At 48.6% G+C, this 19,565-nt stretch overlaps 1 protein-coding gene across 1 annotated transcript in view; it reads left to right on the top strand.

The window, feature by feature from the left end:
• Nucleotides 1-826: 826 nt before the first annotated feature.
• The window catches only part of DEGS1 (delta 4-desaturase, sphingolipid 1), a 68,280-nt gene continuing 49,541 nt past the window's right edge, over nt 827-19,565 (top strand). Inside the window, 1 exon segment of the mRNA XM_030195963.1 lies at nt 827-985. Within this exon segment, the coding sequence (XP_030051823.1) occupies nt 904-985 (82 nt within the window). The 5' untranslated portion in view covers nt 827-903.

The raw sequence follows: 19,565 nt of genomic DNA, 5'->3' as shown, positions 1-19,565 counted from the left end.
GCCCCCTCCCTGCCCATCTTCAAGTCTCTGCTTAAAGCCCACCTCTTCAATGCTGCCTTCGGCACCTAACTCTTACCTTCAGGATATCCAGACTGCCCCAATTTGACTGCCCCTATCGAATTGACTACTCACTTGTCCTTTAGATTGCAAGCTCTTTGAGCAGGGCCAGTCCTTTTATGTTAAAATGTACAGCGCTGCGTAACCCTAGTAGCGCTTTAGAAATGTTAAGTAGTAGTAGTAGTAGTAGTAGTAGTGCATCTCATTATAATACCAATTATTATACACATTATAAATACTAATTTGCTCATCTGCATTCCATTTTCGTTAGCTGCTACTGTGACAGGACATTGCCCTTTTGTACATGTCCTGGTTTATTACTTGCACGTTAAACTGGCTGGAACCAGTTTAAAACCCACGTTGCTGGCTTAGTTTACTGCATCTACCTGAGGCACTCACTGAGTGGCCCCGCCCCCTTTATAATAGGGCGGCCAACACCTTCAGACTTCAGAGCTCTTGGAAAACCGGCTTCTGGAAAACCGGCTTCTCTCTCTTGCGCACCTCGGGATTAGAAGCCAGAGAAGTCGTGAATGTGAGAGGAAAACATGAATTAGAAAAACCGACGTTGCAACGTTAAGCCTATGCTTTTTCGCTGCGTCGGGCGGCGTTATAGGGGGGGGGGGGGGGAAACCAGGCCGGGAGATGGGGAGAATGAGGGTGGGATAAGCATAGGGGGCGGTGGGCGGCCTGTCTCTGATTGACGTCAGATTGCTCCTCCTCCACCTCTCCGGTTTTTCTTAAAGCCGGCGGCGTCGTGGCGTGGCGTGGCAGTGGCACTGTGGCAGGCGGAGTGAAGATCGGAGTCCCCAGCCGAGCATTGTCTTGCGTTCAAGTATAATTACAGCGATGGGGAACCGCGTGCCCCGGGAGGATTTCGAGTGGGTCTACACCGACCAGCCGCATGCAGACCGCAGGAAGGAGATTCTGGGTGGGTTGGACAAAATACGTCTCTCTCTAGATTTGTTGCTATTTGCGTGACTCGCACTGTACCGCTCGTTTAGCCCTTTCTCTCGGTGGTGGTGCTTGGAAGGCATGCTGGAGCCTGGAGGCAGGACTTGTCAGCTGCCTGTGATCTGATATTCACTCGTGTGGTGGGGCATGGCAGTAAATCTCCATTTTTGGAGGAAAGGAGTGAAAACTGCGTAGGGAGAGACTCGCCGTCCCAGTGGAAAATCCGTTAGGGGAGGATCAGGGCTCGTCTTTCCTCCCGGCTTCTTAATCTTTCTGTTAATAGGGAGGAAAACGTCGAGTGGGGCGGCAGACGTGGATGCTCTTCCTCAATTTAGTTCAACCGGCTAGTATCGCTTATCGCCGACTGTCAGAAGTTCTGATTACTAATATAGTAGTATCTCGGGGGGGGGGGTATTCTTTTGCAAAAAATAATAATAATACAGAATTTGTTTATTATTGTGTATAACTGTTTCACTCCCCATCTTAGCTTGAATCCCTCACTAGGCTCAGTCTTACTTCCCATTTTCTCTGCTCCTCGCCATCTTTTCTCAGAACCCCCGCAACACGCTTTTGCAGTACCTTGTGGTATACAGTTATCCCAGGAGTACTATAAGTAGAAAGCTTTTTTTTTTTTTTGGGGGGGGGGGGGGTGTTAACGTTACGGTACCACCAGTTACAGTAACTAAGCTGTTACTTTGAAGCTTGTTCACCTTGTCGGCCACAGTAGTGCCATCTCCACAGTGGTTCTCATCTGGCTGTAGTGCAGTCTGCTGCAGAACAGTCTTGTATTTAATCTTCTGCTTATCTGCTTACAGATGAAGTCTAGATCTCTACTATAATAATTATAGTAGAGATCTAGACTTCATCCACTGCCAACGTTCTGAAGCTGACTCCGTAGCTTCACTGAAGTGAAGGGTTTGTTAGGTTCGTCAGTCTGTCACCATCTCTCTGTGGCCCGCCGTCGCGTCAAAATGTGATAACGCCGAGGGCGGAACAGTGAGAGGCAAGGCAACCAACCAATGTGTTTCCCTACTCCTCCCCCTGCCTGGGAATCAGCTGTCACTGCGCGGCTCCCTGGCACTTCGGAGCAAGTGGCAGGGAGCAACGCATCAAAAAACTACCAGCGCGGCACCACAGAACCCCCCCCCCCCCCGGCACATCACCCAAACACCCCCCTCCCACTACCCGAGCACATCAACACCCCCCCCCCCCCAGCGCATCAACACCCCCTCGCCACCCGCAGATACCAGTAGTAACGCTGTCCGGCTGCTGCTGCTTCTCCTGTTGAGTAGCAGCGGCCGCTTCAAAAAGAAAAGAAGCGATAAATTTAAACCCAGCCCAAATCATTCACAAATGCCCGAGTCTTAAAACGCCGTCTCTGCAGCCGCTCCTCCTCTTGCCTCCACGTCATTGCCCCTGGAGGAAGACCCCGGGGCATTTGCGAATGATTTGGTCTGGGTTTTAAAACATTAATCACTTCTTTTCTTTTTGAAGCGGCCGCTGCTGCTCAACAGGAGAAGCAGCAGCGGCCGGACAGCGTTACCACTTGCAGCTGCGGATGGAGAGGGGGTTTGATGCGCGGGGGGGGGGGGGGGGGGGTAGGAAGGGGAGGGTCGCTGGACTGGGGGGGGGAGGGAAGCATTGCTGGACCTGGGTAGCTGGAGGGAGGGGAGGGTCACTGGACATGGGTAGCTGCAGGGGGAGAGGAGGGTTGCTGGACATGGATGGCTGGAGGGGGGACAGGGAGGTGGGGAGGGGGTCCTGAGACCAGAGAGGGGGGTGGGGGCTCACACTCGCTCACTGTCTGACACACTCCCTGCCTATCACACTCTATCTCTCTGTCACACACACACACGCTGTCTCGCTCTCTCATTCTCTCTATGACACACACGCTCTCTCTCAAACAAACACAGTCCGAGGAAAACCTTGCTAGCGCCTGTTTCATTTGTCAGAAATGGGCCTTTTTTTACTAGTGAATAAATGCCATACTTTCTTTGTGTGTACTGTAAATCAGTCATTTTTTTTGTGATAAATTCTTACTAGGACCTGCTAAGATGTTAGAGGCCTTCATGTTCTGCTCTGCTGTTTTCTCATAAATAGATAAGAGGCATTGAAACCATCATAGTGAAACTGAGCCTACACGGCTTTTGTGTGGGGAAATCTTGCTTGACCAATTTACTTCAGTTTTTTGAAGGAGTAAACAAACGTGGACAAAGGGGAGCCGTTTGATATTGTATCTCTGGATTTTTAAAAGGCGTTTGACAAGGTACCTCATGAAAGACTACAGAGGAAATTGGAGGGTCATGGGATAGGAAGAAATGTCTTATTGTGGATTAAAAACTGGTTGAAGGATAGGAAACAGTGGGGTTAAATGGGCAGTATTCACAATGGAGAAGGGTAGTTAGTGGGGTTCCTCAGGGGTCTGTGCTAGGACCGCTGCTTTTTAATATATTTATAAATGATTTAGAGATGGCGAGGCCATTAAATTTGCTGATGACACAAAGTTTATTCAAAGTCGTTAAACTCGCGACAGGATTGTGAAAAATTACAGAAGTACCTTACGAGACTGGGAGACTGGGTGGCTAAATGGCAGATGACGTTTAATGTGAGCAAGTGCAAGGTGATGCATGTGGGAAAAAGGAACCCGAATTATAGCTATGTCATGCAAGGTTCCACGTTAGGAGTTACGGACCAAGAAAGAGATCTGGGTGTCGTCGTCGATAATACACTGAAACCTTCCGCTCGGTGTGCTGCTGCGGCTAGGAAAGCAAATAGAATGTTAGGTATTATTAGGAAAGGTATGGAAAACAGGTGTGAGGATGTTATAATGCTGTTGTATTGATCCCTGGTGCGACCGCACCTTGAATATTGTGTTCAATTCTGGTCGCCGCATCTCAAAAATATAGCATAATTGGAAAAGGTGCAGCAAAGGGTGACTAAAATGATAGCGGAGATGGGACGACTTCCCTATGAAGAAAGACTAAGAAGGCTAGGGCTTTTCAGCTTGGAGAAGAGACGGCTGAGGGTAGACGTGATAGAGGTATATAAAATGAGTGGAGTGGAACAGGTGGATGTGAAGCGTCTGTTCATGCTTTCCAAAAATACTAGGACTAGGGAGCATGCGATGAAACTACAGTGTAGTAAATTTAAAACAAATCGGAGAAAGTTTTTCTTCACCCAATGCATGCTTAAACTCTGGAATTCGTTGCCGGAGAACGTGGTGAAGGCGGTTAGCTTGGCAGAGTTTAAAAAGGGGTTAGACGATTTCCTAAAGGACAAGTCCATAGACCACTACTAAATGGACTTGGGGAAAAATCCACAATTCCAAGAATAACATGTATAGAATGTTTGTACGTTTGGGAAGCTTGCCAGGTGCCCTTGGCCTGGATTAGCCGCTGTCATGGACAGGATGCTGGGCTCGATGGACCCTTGGTCTTTTCCCAGTGTGGCATTACTTATGTACTTATGTACTTCTAGGTGCAATGAAAATGGAAGTGAGCTGTTTTTCATAAGAACATATGTGTTGCCATACTGGGACAGACTGAAGGTCCATCAAGCCCAAGCTTAGTATCTTGTTTCTAACAATGACCAGTCCAGGTCCCAAATACCTGGCAAGATCCCAGAACAGTAAAACATTTCATGCTGCTTATTCTACAAATATGTAGTAGATTTTCCCAAATCCATGTTAATAACGGCTTATGTATGGACTTTTAGAAAATCATCCAAACTTTTTTAAACCTACTAAGTTAACTGCTTTTTACCACGTTCTCTGGCATCAAATAGAGTTTAATTACACGTTGAGTGAAGAAATATTTTCTCCAGTTTGTTTTAAATTTACTATTTAATAGGTTCATTGCATGCCCCCTTGTTGTGGTTTTGGAAAGAGTAAACAAATGATTCACATCTACCCATTCCACTCAGTATTTTGTAGACCTCTATCATATTTCCCCTCGGCCGTCTCTTCTCCAAGCTGAAGAGCCCTAGCGGCTGTAGCTTTTCCTCTTAGGAAAGTTGTCTTATCCTCTTCATCATTTTCTTTGTCCTTCTCTGTACTTTTTCTAATTTCGCTATATCTTTTTTGAGATGTGTTGACCAGAATTGTACACAGTATTCAAGGTGCGGTCACAGCATGGAATAATACAAAAGCATTATAACATTCTCATTTTTGTTTTCATTTCTTAGCTCAAGACAGGTGACATTCAGGTATTGTAGCTATATGCCTAACCCCGGAGGGCTTCCAATCTAGGAGAAGGAAGATGTTTTGGATTTAACTTGATTATGTTCAGCGATTTTATTTTTTGGATTTACTTAACTATATTCAGGTACAAAGAGGTTTTTTTCTCTGTTCACAGATGGTGTACAGTCTGAGCTGTACCTGAGGCAGTAGAGGATTACTTACTGAAGCTCACAGTGAGTTTTCGGTGGCATTTGAACCCTAGATTCCCTGGTTCTCAGCCCACTGGTTTAAGCACTAGGCTACTTCTCCATAAAAGAAAATTGAGAGGCCTAAATATAAAATATGAACAAAAAAAAAAGAGAGTAGATCCCAGAGAGTGGTTCTCGCATACAGTTTTTTTTTTTTTATTATTGCAACCATCTGACGTGGTCCACATTTTGCCCACAGTTGGGCTGCTTCAGGGGAAAAATCTAAAAGCAGTACATAAGGATTGATACTGTCACCTATTTTATTGATTTATTTATTAGGATTTATTTACCACCTTTTTGAAAGAATTCACTCAAGTAAGAATAAATCAAACTTAAGCAATAGACAATTATAGCAGTAAAAATATTTAAATAACAGTACATATGACATAGTACACTACAGTACTATCTGAAGCTCCTAGCTGAGCTGATTTGATCGATGGACACTCAGTTCTGCATTTACGTGGATGATGTGCAGCTACTCGTACCCAATGACTCATTTGTTAGCCCATTCAGTGGTTCACTTTGCAGACAAGGACAATGTGAGGTGGACTTTCTCAGCCTCTCTCTCTTGGATCCAGGGGAGCAGGAGCTGGGGCATCTGGCCTTTCAGCTCATTCTGGACCACTGGGGGGCCTCCACTCTTCGCCTTGATGGTGACATGGGCCAGTATGAAGGCGGATCTCTTCTTCAGTCAGCGGAGGGATATAGCCTCCAGAGGATTGATGCCTCTGGCCACGGCCGGACCAGGGCAGAGCCCCTTTCTCCAAGGACAAGCAGGGCTTCTTATTCTCACATCTGGGTAATGTCATCTGCCTGAGCCCACTGTGAATGCTGACTAGTAAGGTAGAAAGGTTTAGCAGTGTCCCACCATGCATGCGTTGGTGCCTTCCTGCCTGACTCGTTTGCATGGGTCATCCAGTCTTTCATGTTCTCTCCCTCACACTGTGCTACTTGTTTTCGTATGAGTGCCTTCCCATGTAGGTATTTTCATCTTTTTCATTTTCCTCTTCATTTTCGGTTTTTGCCATTTCCTTTATTTATTACGATTTTCTTTTTAGATCTTTAAAGTTTTCTTTATTTTCATGTGTAGCTGTGCATTTAGGCCATAGCTCTGTCCTCAGTTTGAACACTGCTTCCTTGTTTTGTTTTTCTTTTCTTTTTTTTTTTAATCAGCTCAAGATTGAGGAATTTAATTTAGCCGAGATTTTCAATGTCACAGAAGACCCCAGTGGTTTCAAGAGGTACACCAAGTGTAGGTGTGTGAAATCTGCCACAGACCCACGCAATTGGTGCCTTGGGCCAGATCATAACGCCTCTGTGATCTTTGTTTAGAAATGCAGATGAGAACTCTGGTGCAACTGGAGCATCTATTTGGCTCTTCGAAGGCCGGACTGTCAACTCTGGCACCGGTGGTATTGACTTCCATGGCTGCTCCGACTTCAGCATCCACTGGGAGTGCACCGGTATTGAATGGGTCTCCACCTACCTTAACACTGAGCGCTGTTACCAGGCCAGGGACCGGTCAGCATCGGACCCATACGGATTCGACGTCATTGGCATTGGATGTTCGAGGCTCTATGCATAGAGGGAAGCCCAAGAAGCATAAGCATCGATCTTCCTTGACACACGGTGCTGGGAGCACTGGGACATCAATATCCCTGATACTTGAGAAGCACTGAGACGAGCACTCCTCCTCCTTAGAAGGGGTGCTGTGTGAAAGTCGCTGAGCGCCCCAGTCCCCACCACTGGTTCTGCACAGACATCTTCTCAGACTGCCTCTGCCCCGGCTCCCATGCCTTTGTCGATGCCTACTTTTGATGAGAGGTTCTGCAGCATGCTTCGGGAGGAGCTGGCGCAGTTGCTGTAGAGGGCTCCTGCTTTGGCATCAATGGCGCTTGTTCCTCTGCCGGAACAGCACCAGGCCTTCTCCGAGGCTCCATTGATGCCAGTACCTCGCAGGGTGTCAGTGTCTCGGCAGGCAGTACCACCTTTAGCATCAGGGGAGGAAGCGTCTGCAGAATCTGAGAGTAGGGCTGCCCCTCAAATCTTGAACGTGGACATCATTCCACCAGAGCGAGGTTGGTGCAGACTCATTCACCTCCTGAGTATGGTGGAGACTGATTGGGATCACTCATGCGAGTCAGCTGAGGATCCACATTACTTATTGGAGGAGTCATATAGAATTTCATGTGATCCTTTACCTCGAGAGATGGAAAGCTCCACCAGAGGTGCTGTCTTCAGTTTCGTTGTGAGTGAGATGGAGACAGCCATTCCACTTAAGTTGGAGGCAGAGGAGGAGCCTGGAGCAAAGATGTCTGTTCTGGGCTATAAGTCTCCCCCTAACGAAGGGGTCACAGTACCATTGCACCCTATCCTTAATGATGCACTGTTGAAGAACTGGGAGTCTATCCTCACAGTGGAGGTTGCACCTAAGAAGGAAGCTACACAATATCGTATCCAGAAGACTCCCGGATTCGCAAAGGCACAGTTGCCACACAACTCCATGGTGGTCAAATCCGCTCTCAGCAGGCCAAGAGTTCTCTGTCTCATGCCTTGGCACCCCCCCAGGGCACAAGGCTAGAACTTTGGGTTTGTTTAGGAGGAAGACTTTTCAGGTCTTGATGCTAGTTGCCCGCATCCAGTCTTACTAGCGCTACATGAGGCTAGAATCTCTGGTGAACAGTACACCGACTCTGGCGGACTCACCCTTTGGAGCAGGTCACAAAGCTTCAGCTGGCCAACAAGCAGATGGAGTGTAGGCATTATGTGGCTGGGGCACCTATGATACTTTTGATGTTGCATGCTCTCTGGAATGGGTGTGGGGATGTGCAGACTATCGTTGCTTTGTGTCTCTCTAACTTGGAACCAGTGGTTCGAGAAGTTGTCGGACATGTCGTGTCAACGGAACAACTTGTTTAGAGAGAAAGTGGAAGATGTTGCTGACTCATTAAAAAGCGTACAGATACTACCAACACTCAGCGTACTCCCATTTGCACTCAGGCCCCTGAAGCCTAGCATCCCAGGCCTGTCCAACCCTGTTCTCGGAAGTCCAGCTGGCTCCCCAGTCATAGCGGGGCACATGTTTTTGTCTTGCTTCAGCAGAGCATAGCCACTCAAAAAGTATCCATCTCAGATGACCTTCCGGTTGGAGGGAGGCTCATTTTTTAATATAGATGACCCCCTGTAATCTCCGACCAGTGGGTCTTCAAATAGTCTGTTTCAGTATGCACTGAATTGGCGTCATAGACCTCCAAATTGCCTGCGTGTTGTTCATCAGCTCTCAGCATAACCAGGTACTTGCAGAGGAAATCTTTCACAGTCCGCATGAGTTTTAACAACCATGATTAATAGTTTTGTTATCTACAAATTTAATCACCTCTTCTTATTTTCATATTATCTCTATTATAATAAAAAGCACCTCCAACGTTCTGAAGCTGACTCCGTGGCTTCACTGAAGTGAAGGGTTCGTCAGATTCGTGAATCTGTCACCATCTCTCTCGGTCCCGCCCTCACGCCTCTGATAGGTCCGCCGCCCTCGACGTCAAAACGTGATGACATCGCGGACGTCAAAACATGATGACGTCGAGAGCGGCGGACCTATCAGAGGCGCGAGGGCGGGGCCGAGAGATGGTGACAGACTGACTAATCTGACGAACCTTACCAACCCTTCACTTCAATGAAGCCACGGAGTCGGCTTCACAACGTTGCAGGTGTGTTTTTGTTACACTACACAGCTCCCTAATTTTTCACTTAAACATCACAGGGTGGCTGGGGGGGGGGGAGAAAGGGGGGCAACTACCCTGGAACTGGGTGGGAGGAAGGGCGGACCCTGGAAATTGGAGGGGGGGCCAGGCGGACCCTGAAACTGGGGGGGGGGGGGGGGGGGAGAAGGGGGCAATGATCCTGGAACTGAGTGGGTGGGAGGGAGGGCAGACACTGAAACTTGGATGGGGGGGCGGGCGGACCCTGAAACTGGGAGGGAGGGGGCCCCTGGCACACACTCTCGCACACAGTCTCACTCTCTGTCACACACACTCACTCTCACACACACTCTCTGAGGAAAACCTTGCTAGCACCTGTTTCATTTGTGTCAGAAACGGGCCTTTTTTCCTAGTTTGTTAATATTTTGAATAGTATCGATCCCCTGTGGCACTCCACTATTCACTTTCCTTCATTGAGAGAAATGACCATTTAACCCTAACCTCAGTTTTGTTAAACTGGCTGTAGGTGAGATTACATTTAAGAGCTCTGGCCTTAGTATGGCAAGTCTTAAAAGTGTAACATTTTGTTAACTTTAGTTAGTTTCCTATAAATGTAGTCAGTCTGCCTTTGTCATTTTGAGTAAGAATTTCCAGAAATGTAATCACTTTAATCTGGAATCCCAAATTAAGATCCAGCTTGTTGATCAATCATAAAAATCCAAAAGTTCCTTCTTTGTATCTCTCCATACAACAAAATTTCATTGATAAATCTTTTATAGGCTAAAAGTTGCCTATTGTATACATGGGCAGTTAAAAATCTCTCTTCAAATTTAGCCACGATTGTCTATTTATGGTGCCAATATGCCTGTGACTGTCCTCTTCATCTGCTAGAAGAATCTATTGCCAAAGCCAGTGGTTGCCAAACCTGGTCCTGGAGGCATCCCAGCTAGTCAGGTTTTCAGGATGCCCACAATTAATATTCATGAAAGAAATTTGCATGCAGTGGGGGCGGTGCATGCACATCTCTCTCATTCATTGTAGGTATCCTGAAAACGTGGCTGGCTGGGGTGCCTCCAGGACCAAGTTTAGGAATTGCTGGCCAAAGCAAAAATTGCTATTTCTGGTAGAAATCACAAACTCAACTGGTATCTTCCTTTTAGTGGTGTTGAACAAACGTTTTATCTAACAATTTGCAAAGGTTATGATTGCAGAATGTTAATATACAAGGATTCAATAATAGAAGAAGGGGGGGGGGGGTCCAATACTTCCACAAACAAACCAGAAAAAACAAAGGTGGAAGAATGCCAACAAGTCAAAAAAATGACCACTTCTGAAACCACGGTAGTAAGAGCACCAAATGAAAGTTTATTGGGCCCTACACAGTCCGTGTTGCTGAAACATGGACTGTGTAGGGTCCCAATAAACTTTCATTTGGTTCTCTTACTACCATGGTTTCAGAAATGATCATTTTTGGACTTGTTGGCTTTCTTCCACCTTTGTTTTTTTTTTTTTTTGTTTAATATACAAGGATTCAACATCCAAGGTGGCTAGAATGAATTCATCCCTAAAATCTGATTTTGATAAGAAGGTAATCAATCTGCAGAGTCCTTCACATATGAAGGTATTTTAGGAACCATTGGTCTTGAAAATGAAAATTTAAAAAGTTGATTCCATATCATCATGCTGATCAATCCATAGACTGGTGGGTTGTGTCCATCCACCAGCAGGTGGAGATAGAGAGCAAACTTTTGCCTCCCTATATGTGGTCATGTGCCGCCGGAAACTCCTCAGTATGTTCTCTATCTCAGCAGGTGGTGGTCACACACAGCAGCAGCTCTGGCTAGGTCTCCAAGCCTAATTTTTAGGTTTTGTTGAGGGCTCTTCTTGAGCAAGTGCAAACCTGGTGGTGCCAGGTCCCTCCTTTTCTCCCCCCTCCCGCTGGCTCCGTTGAAAAAAAAAAAAGAAATTTTGGATGTCCTTAAGGGCGTTTATTTCGACGTTTATTTAAACGTTTATTGCAGCTACTCACTGGGACACCAGTTCGTTACAGCTCGGAGCGAGAAACAGGTAATCTTTACCTTTTTATAGCGGGCAGGGGGTTCCCCGATCGATCTCCACGTGGCCTATGGCGTCGGAGGGCGAGGGCGCAAAGAATCGCTCCCCGGACCGCGTGTGCGCTTCTAGCGGGGATGCGGGGGCCTTAAAGTCTGATTCGCCCTTGTTGGGTGTCAGTTTGGAGGCCGGTCAGTGTCCCGGTTCTCCCTCCGGCGCGGCGGTTTTTCCTGCCATAAACGCCCATCCCCTGCTGCTCGCCTCCGCCATCTTGGCCGGCCACTCTGCTCAGATGGCTTCTTCTTGGACTGCCCTTGAGCTGGGAGACGTTAATGCCATGGCCGCCCTTGATTCGGGCGACGGCAAAAAAGCGGCTAAAGTTAAGCGCCGTTCTTTCCGCGCGGCTCCTTCACGGACTGTCGCGCCGGACGCCATCTTGGATGCGCAGCATGTTTCTCCCCCGCTCTTGCGAGCGCTGGTTGAGGGTGCGTCTAGGGCTGTGGCCCAGGCTGCTGAAGTGCACAGTCTGGGGGGTTTCTCCCCCGAGTTTATTTTGCTGCTGCATCAGGCCTTCCTTATGCAAAACGCTGCCCCTGCTTCCTTGTCCGATTAAAGGGGTTGAGGCCCCCGGGTGGATTCCCAGGCCTTAGAGGACTTTGTCTCCTCTGATGTAGATGAGGGCAGCGTATCTGAGTTCTCCCAACGGTCCTTTGGGGATTCCTTGGAGGAGACGGATTCCCGCTCGGATGGAGCGGATGACCCCTCTGCAGCGCGGATCTTTCGCTCAGAGGATTTGCCCAACCTGTTAATGCAGGCCATGAGCATTTTGAAGATTTCCTCTCCAGAGGACGTCTCTCCCTCAGCCCCTGTTGGCTCCGCCATTATGCTGGGGACGAAGCGCCCGCCTAGAACCTTCCACGTGCATGATGCCATGCACACTTTAATTTCGGCTCAATGGGATGTCCCGGAAGCGAGCCTCAAAGTGGCTAGGGCTATGTCCCGCCTCTATCCTTGCCTGAAAGTGAACGGGAGGCCTTTCTTTGGCCTACCGTGGATTCTTTAATCACTGCGGTGACTAAGAAAACGGCGTTGCCGGTGGAAGGTGGCACAGCCCTAAAGGACGCCCAAGATAGAAGATTGGAGGCGGCCTTAAGGTCGTCCTTCGAGGCAGCTGCTTTAAGTTTGCAGGCCTCAGTTTGCGGCTCCTATGTGACCAGGGCGTGCCTGACGATTGTGCAGCGGGCTTCCCTCTCGGATCCTTCCTTGAGGGCTGATTGGCCGGCCCTGGAGTCGGGCTTGGCTTATTTGGCAGACTTACTGTATGATGTCTTGAGAGCCTCAGCTAAAGGTATGGCTCAGACAGTCTCTGCGCGGCGGTGGCTATTGCTGAAGCATTGGTCTGCGGACCACGCCTCTAAGTCCCGCCTGGCTAAGTTGCCTTTTAAAGGCAAGCTGCTCTTTGGGGTCGAGCTGGACAAAATTGTGACCGATCTCGGCACGTCTAAGGGCAAGAGGTTACCAGAGGCCAGGGCTCGGACCAGTGCTCGCCCCGGTAACTCCAGAGGACGGTTTCAAGAGGTCCGTCGGTACCGCCCAGGCAAGTCGGGCTCCTCTGCCTCCTCTTCCTTCAAGAGGAACTTCTCCCCCAAGCAGCATTCCTTTCGCAGAGACCGCTGTCCCGGAGGTACGCCCTCCGGTCCTCCCCCAGGGTCTCGTACCCAATGACGGGGTCTTGGTCCATGGCCCAGTGCAGATTGGAGGACGCCTGTCCTCGTTTCTGGGCGAGTGGACCAGAGTAACTTCAGACGCTTGGGTGCTAGAAGTCATCAGAGACGGCTACAAGCTAGAGTTCTGCCGACCCTTAAAAGACGGGTTTGTACTCTCTCCCTGCAAGTCTCCGGTCAAAGCTGTGGCAGTGCAGCAGACCTTGGACAATCTGATCCGCCTGGGTGCGGTCGTTCCGGTGCCAGAAAGTCAGCTTGGCAAGGGACGTTACTCCATTTACTTTGTGGTACCAAAGAGAGGAGGTTCTGTACGGCCTATCCTCGACCTCAAAGGGGTCAATCGGGCCTTGAAAGTTCGGCACTTTCGCATGGAGACTCTCCGCTCTGTTATAGCGGCAGTGAAGGCAGGAGAGTTCCTGGCATACTTGGACATCAAGGAAGCGTACTTGCATATTCCCATCTGGCCTCCTCATCAACTCTTTTGCGTTTTGCAGTCCTGGGCCGACACTTCCAGTTCAGAGCCCTCCCGTTCGGGTTGGCTACTGCTCTGCGGACCTTCTCCAAAGTAATGGTGGTCATTGCGGCCTTCCTGCGAAAGGAAGGAGTACAAGTCCATCCTTACCTGGACGACTGGTTGATCCGAGCCCCCTCTTATGCAGAGTGCGGCAAAGCTGTGGACCGGGTGATTGCTCTTTTGAGCTCCCTGGGGTGGATCATCAACTGGGAGAAAAGCCAGCTGCGCCCAACTCAGTCCCTGGAGTATCTGGGAGTTCGATTCGACACCCAAGTGGGCAGAGTGTTCCTGCTGTACAATCGGATTGTCAAACTTCAGGCTCAGGTGGACCAGTTCCTAGTAGCCTCTCCCCTTCAGGCTTGGGACTATGTGCAGCTGTTGGGCTCTATGACGGCCACGATGGATGTAGTGCCCTGGGCCAGGGCTCATATGAGACCACTTCAACACTCTCTGCTGCAGCGCTGGACTCCGGTGTCGGAGGATTATGCTGTGCGCCTTCCCTTGGATCCAGCAGTGCGCAAGGCGCTGAGCTGGTGGCTGAAGACAGACAAGTTGTCTGCAGGGATGCCTCTTGTAACCCCGGAGTGGATTGTCGTCACGACTGACGCCTCTTTGACGGGCTGGGGAGCCCACTGTTTGGGAAGGACAGCGCAGGGGCTCTGGTCTCCTGCAGAGGCAAAGTGGTCTATCAACCTCCTGGAACTCAGAGCCATTCGGTTGGCGCTATTGCAGTTCCTCCCGATACTGGCGTTGAAGCCAGTAAGGGTCCTGTCGGACAATGCCACGGCTGTGGCCTATGTCAACCGCCAAGGAGGTACCAAGAGCGCCCCTCTAGCCAAGGAGGCCATGAATTTATGCTAGTGGGCGGAAGCGAGCCTGGAGCAGCTGTCAGCGGCCCACATTGCCAGAGTCATGAATGTCAAGACGGACTTTCTCAGTCGCCATACCTTGGATCCCGGAGAGTGGCAGTTATCGGCTCAGGCGTTCTTGGACATCACGAAGCGCTGGGGCTAGCCGAGCCTAGACCTGATGGCGTCATCGGCCAATTGCCAAGTGCCGCGCTTTTTCAGCAGAGGACGGGACCCTCGATCCCTGGGAGTAGATGCTCTTCTCCAACAGTGGCCAACACAGGAGCTTCTCTTTGTGTTCCCGCCCTGGCCCATGTTGGGCAGGGTGCTAGACAGGGTGGCAAAGCATCCGGGCCGGATAATCCTGGTGGGTCCAGACTGGCCCAGACGTCCCTGGTATGCGGACTTGATCAGGCTCTCAGTGGACCACCCTCTGCGACTGCCAGTGGAGCAGGGCCTGTTGCATCAGGGTCCCGTGGTGATGGAGGATCCCTCCCCCTTTGGTCTTACGGCCTGGCTATTGAGCGGCAGCGTCTGAGGAAGAAGGGCTTCTTAGACAAGGTCATCGCCACTATGCTGAGAGCGAGGAAGCGCTCTACTTCTACTGCTTATGCCAGGGTTTGGCGTACCTTTGCAGCGTGGTGTGAAGCAGGCTCACTTTCTCCCTTCACTGCTCCAATTTCTTCAGTGTTGGCGTTCCTGCAAGAAGGTCTGGAGAAAGGCCTGTCGCTCAGTTCCCTTAAAGTCCAGGTAGCGGCTCTGGCTTGCTTCAGGGGCCGCCTGAAGGGTGCTTCCCTGGCTTCGCAGCCAGATGTGGTGCGTTTTCTCAAGGGAGTTAATCACCTGCGCCCTCCTCTGCACTCAGTGGTGCCTGCGTGGAATCTCAACCTGGTGCTAAGAGCCTTGCAGAAGCCGCCTTTTGAACCCTTGTCGAGGGCATCTCTGAAAGACCTGACGTTGAAAGCAGTCTTTTTGGTGGCTATCACTTCAGCCAGAAGAGTTTCCGAGCTCCAGGCACTCTCATGTCGAGAGCCTTTTCTGCAGTTCACTGAGGCAGGAGTGACTATTCGCACAGTGCCTTCCTTCCTGCCCAAGATTGTTTCTCGCTTCCATGTGAATCAGCAGCTCTGTCTCCCTTCCTTTCGTAGGGAGGACTACCCAGAGGAATACTCTGCTCTCAAATATCTGGATGTGAGACGAGTCATCATCAGATACTTGGAAGTGACCAATGATTTCCGGAAGTCGGATCATCTGTTTGTCCTGTTTGCAGGTCCTCGTAGGGGTCTGCAGGCTGCTAAGCCTACGGTGGCAAGATGGGTCAAGGAAGCCATTGCGGCGGTTTATGTGGCCGCGGGGAAGGTGCCGCCTATCCAGCTGAAGGCTCACTCCGCTAGAGCTCAGGCGGCCTCGATGGCAGAGGCCGGGTCCGTCTCCTTGGAAGAGATATGCAAGGCGGCAACTTGGGCATCGGCCCATACCTTCTCCAAGCATTACCGCTTGGATGTGGCTGCTCGGGCGGAGGCCTGGTTTGGAGCTTCAGTGTTGAGGTCAGGGATTTCAATGTCCCGCCCTGGGTGAGTACTGCTTCGGTACATCCCACCAGTCTATGGATTGATCAGCATGATGATATGGAAGGTAAAATTATGTATCATACCTGATAATTTTCTTTCCATTAATCATAGCTGATCAATCCATAGCCCCTCCCAGATATCTGTACTGTTTATATTCTGGTTGCCTTTCAGGTTCAAGTTTAGTCTTCAGTTCCTGTTCAGGAGGACTTTGTGTTCAAGTTTTTTCAATTGGATTCTTCAAGAGTTGAGACGAGTTTGTGTTACAGTGAGCTGCTGCATTCCTCTCACCTCCTTTTTACAGGGCTGGATTGAGACATAAATTCTGCCGGCGCTCCCTCCCGCTTCGTGCGGCTGTAGGGCAGCTTTGTACCCCTCCCGCTTCGGCGGTGTTAGGGTCAGTCAGCTCCTCCCGCGGTTGCGGTTGCAGGATAAGCCAGATCCCCCTGCATTGGCGGGGTGGTGTCCCTCCCCCGCTCCGCGGGGATGAGCTGGACGGATTCCCCTCCCCCACTTGTGTGGGGATGAGCTGGGTTAATTCCCCTTCCCCGTTTCGGCGGTGGTGAGCTGGGCAGAGTGTCCCTTTGTGGATGTAATTCTCTAAGTGCCGAGTCCTGCGGATGGAGCTTTGATATAGACATACTGAGGAGTTTCCAGCAGCACATGACCACATATAGGGAGGCAAAAGTTTGCTCTCTATCTCCACTTGCTGGTAGATGGACACAACCCACCAGTCTATGGATTGATCAGCTATGATTAATGGAAAGAAAATTATCAGGTATGATACATAATTTTACCATACTGAAAGTGGTTTCAAAACAGAGCCTTGAAACTACAGTTGGATCTACCTCTATATTTCTCATTCACCCCCACCCTTATCAGCAGGTTTTATATGTATATCCTGACTTAATTGCCTGTTTTTCCTGACTGTTAAGATTATAAAAAATGTTTTTATTCTTACCCTCTAACTCTGTTATGTCCCCCATGACTACACTTTTATATGCCGTGATCAGTGGATGAGGATTTCCTGGAGGAATCCATCTACTCTTTTCACAATTGAAAGGTCACTAGAATTAGTAGTTTATTTTCGAAATAATCTTTCATTTTTGTGCAAAGCGGGATAGTTCAGATCTAGTATTGAATGCATTGTAGAGTGGTGTGGGTGTGAAAGACAAACCCTTGTCTAATACTGAAATCTCATCTTTGTTCAAATGTCTCTCTTTAAAAGATTAAACACACTGGTATTGATTTCAAAAGCTGTTTACTGTTCTGTTCTGGATGGGAAGCAAAAACAGCACAAGCAAAGGATCAGTTGGTACTGTGAGGGGTTTGAGAGGAGCCTGCTTCAGGAAAGGTTAAGGCAGAGGCCGGAGAAAAGTGTGTTCTTGAGGAAGAGCAAATTTCACTCACAGGTTCCTTTATAAACAGAAGATTTGCCTCCTAGTGGCCAAAAGGCCGGTTAGATTACTAACTAAGGGTAGGAACTACCATCCCTAGAACCCACCAGTTCCAATACAGGGCTCTGAGAAATAGAGGGGGGTGATTGGGAGATGGTTTCTGATCAAGGAGATGAGGGGCAGCTGAGGGAACCCTGTGGGGAGGAGGCTATGGAATGGGATAAAAGGGAAGCAGATGAGGAGGTAGAGGTGGAGAGCATGGAGGTTTCGGCGTTAGCACAGACTCCAGCTGGTAAGGTAAAAGGTTTCATCGCTAGTGTTGCCTCAACTATTTAAGACCGGGGAAATGAAGTTGGTGCAGTTTAGAAGGAACCTGTGGAGGAAGCTAGCCAGCAAACTACCCGAAGACAGAAGGTAGTGCCGAGAAAGGTTGAATTGGGATTAAATCTCCCTGGGAAGGGGACTTGAACTATGTTGATGAAATGAATATAGAAAGTTGAAGTTGTGAACTGTCATGTGGTGATGAAGCTGGAACAAGAATAAGACTGTGTGACTAAGCCTGTGTGAATAAAAGCCTTTTACCTATAAAAGTATTGGAGCTGTGGCACTTTTTGTTTGACCACTACCGTTAAGACAGCTTGAGTGGCTGCTACCAGGAAGGAGCTGAAGAAACTGGGCAAGTTGAGTATGGACAAGACCGTTAGTCTGAATACCTTGGCCCACATCGAATCCAACGAGCTAAACAGGTCGACCCTGGCCTGCTGAAGGAAGGGGGACCAGATGACTGCACCCTCCCTATTTCAGATAGCCTGAAAATCCTCGGTGTCACACTCGAGAGCCAAGTTAACTCTACGATCAAGAAAATGTTCCACTCAGTGTGGAAACTCAAACGCGTAAAACCATTCTTCCTGAGGGCAACATTCCGCAACCTAATACAATCAATGGTACTAAGCCATGCTGACTACTGCAATGGAATTTATGCGGGATGCAAAGAGTAACTCAAACTACAGACCGCTCAAAACACAGCAGCCAAGCTTATATTTGGAAAATCGCGATTTGAAAGCGCAAAACCCCTTCGAGAAAAACTACATTGTGCATTCTCTGTGTGATTTTCCATCTTTCCCCCTTGATTGGGGAAGGATATGTGGGTGTATTTTATTCTAGTATAGGGTTTTCTGGTTTGGGGTGAAACATTGGCTGGGTTAGAGTGGGAGGGGTTGGGAACTGCTTGGATATCTGGTATTGCCATCATTCTTATTTGGGATGACCACCTCTGGTATTTTAAAAGTGACACAAAACTATATTATGTGACATTCTTTTTCTTGTGGTGGAGAAATTTGCATGTACTCTTTTCACAGATTCGGGTGAGGCTGGGCGCTCGGATCTTTCTCTTGAAGCACACCTTATATTAGACTTGTTATGTTTTATAGTCAATGACTGTTCCTACTAGTTGTATTGTTACCTGGAGTGTATGCGGTATAGCCTGTCCAATAAAAGGTAGTAAAATCTTAACCTCTCTGAAAAGGCATAAAGCTGATATTGCGTCTTCAGGAGTCACGCCTTAATGATTTGGAAGGCTTATTACTCATCTTCAGGGAATAGAAGAGGAGGAATTGCTGTATTATTTCACAAAGGGCTATCTTATAATACAACTCATATGTGAAGACCAAGATGGGTGCTATGTCCTACTCAAACTGTGGCTCCAAGGCCTTGAATTGATCTTATTGGCACTTTATGGTCCTGTTGATAGGGGCACTAAATCTTAACATTTAACCAGACTTTGCCTGCCATATCAATCCCATATGTTAGTGATATTGGGAGATTTCAATCTGGTGTTAGACCCCACTTTGGATCGCTCTGACACATTTTGCAGGAAAGAAGAGATAACAGGCGATTAAGGATATGATTTATTTTAAAAGAATTCTCGGCTTGGTGAATACATGGCGTTCCCTTCATCAAGATACCTGTGACTATACACGCCTCTCCAGGGCATATGGCACATTCTTGCGTCGATTATATTTTGATAACTCGCTCTTTATTTTCCTCTGTGACATCTGTGTTCATAGGCCCTGAGGAGGTGTGAGATCATGCTATGGTCTGGTTGGACTTGGAAGCTCTGGGACAGGGTCCCTCCTCCTCGGGCTGGAGACTTCCAGCATGTTTATACACTAATTCAGAATTTAGGCAATATCTTCAGGAAAAGTGGGAACAGTTCATTCAAACCAATTAAATACATCTTGATACACCATCCTTGTTTTGGCCTACGACAAGGTTGGTGCTCCATGGAGACATAATAGCCTTTGTTGTGGCACACAAAAAAGAGAATAT

The sequence above is a fragment of the Microcaecilia unicolor genome, chromosome 3 (genome assembly GCF_901765095.1).
Source record: "Microcaecilia unicolor chromosome 3, aMicUni1.1, whole genome shotgun sequence".
NCBI classification, from domain to species: Eukaryota; Metazoa; Chordata; class Amphibia; order Gymnophiona; family Siphonopidae; genus Microcaecilia; species Microcaecilia unicolor.
The sequence above is the reverse complement of the archived record's forward strand: the minus strand, read 5'-3'. Positions and strand labels throughout refer to the sequence as shown.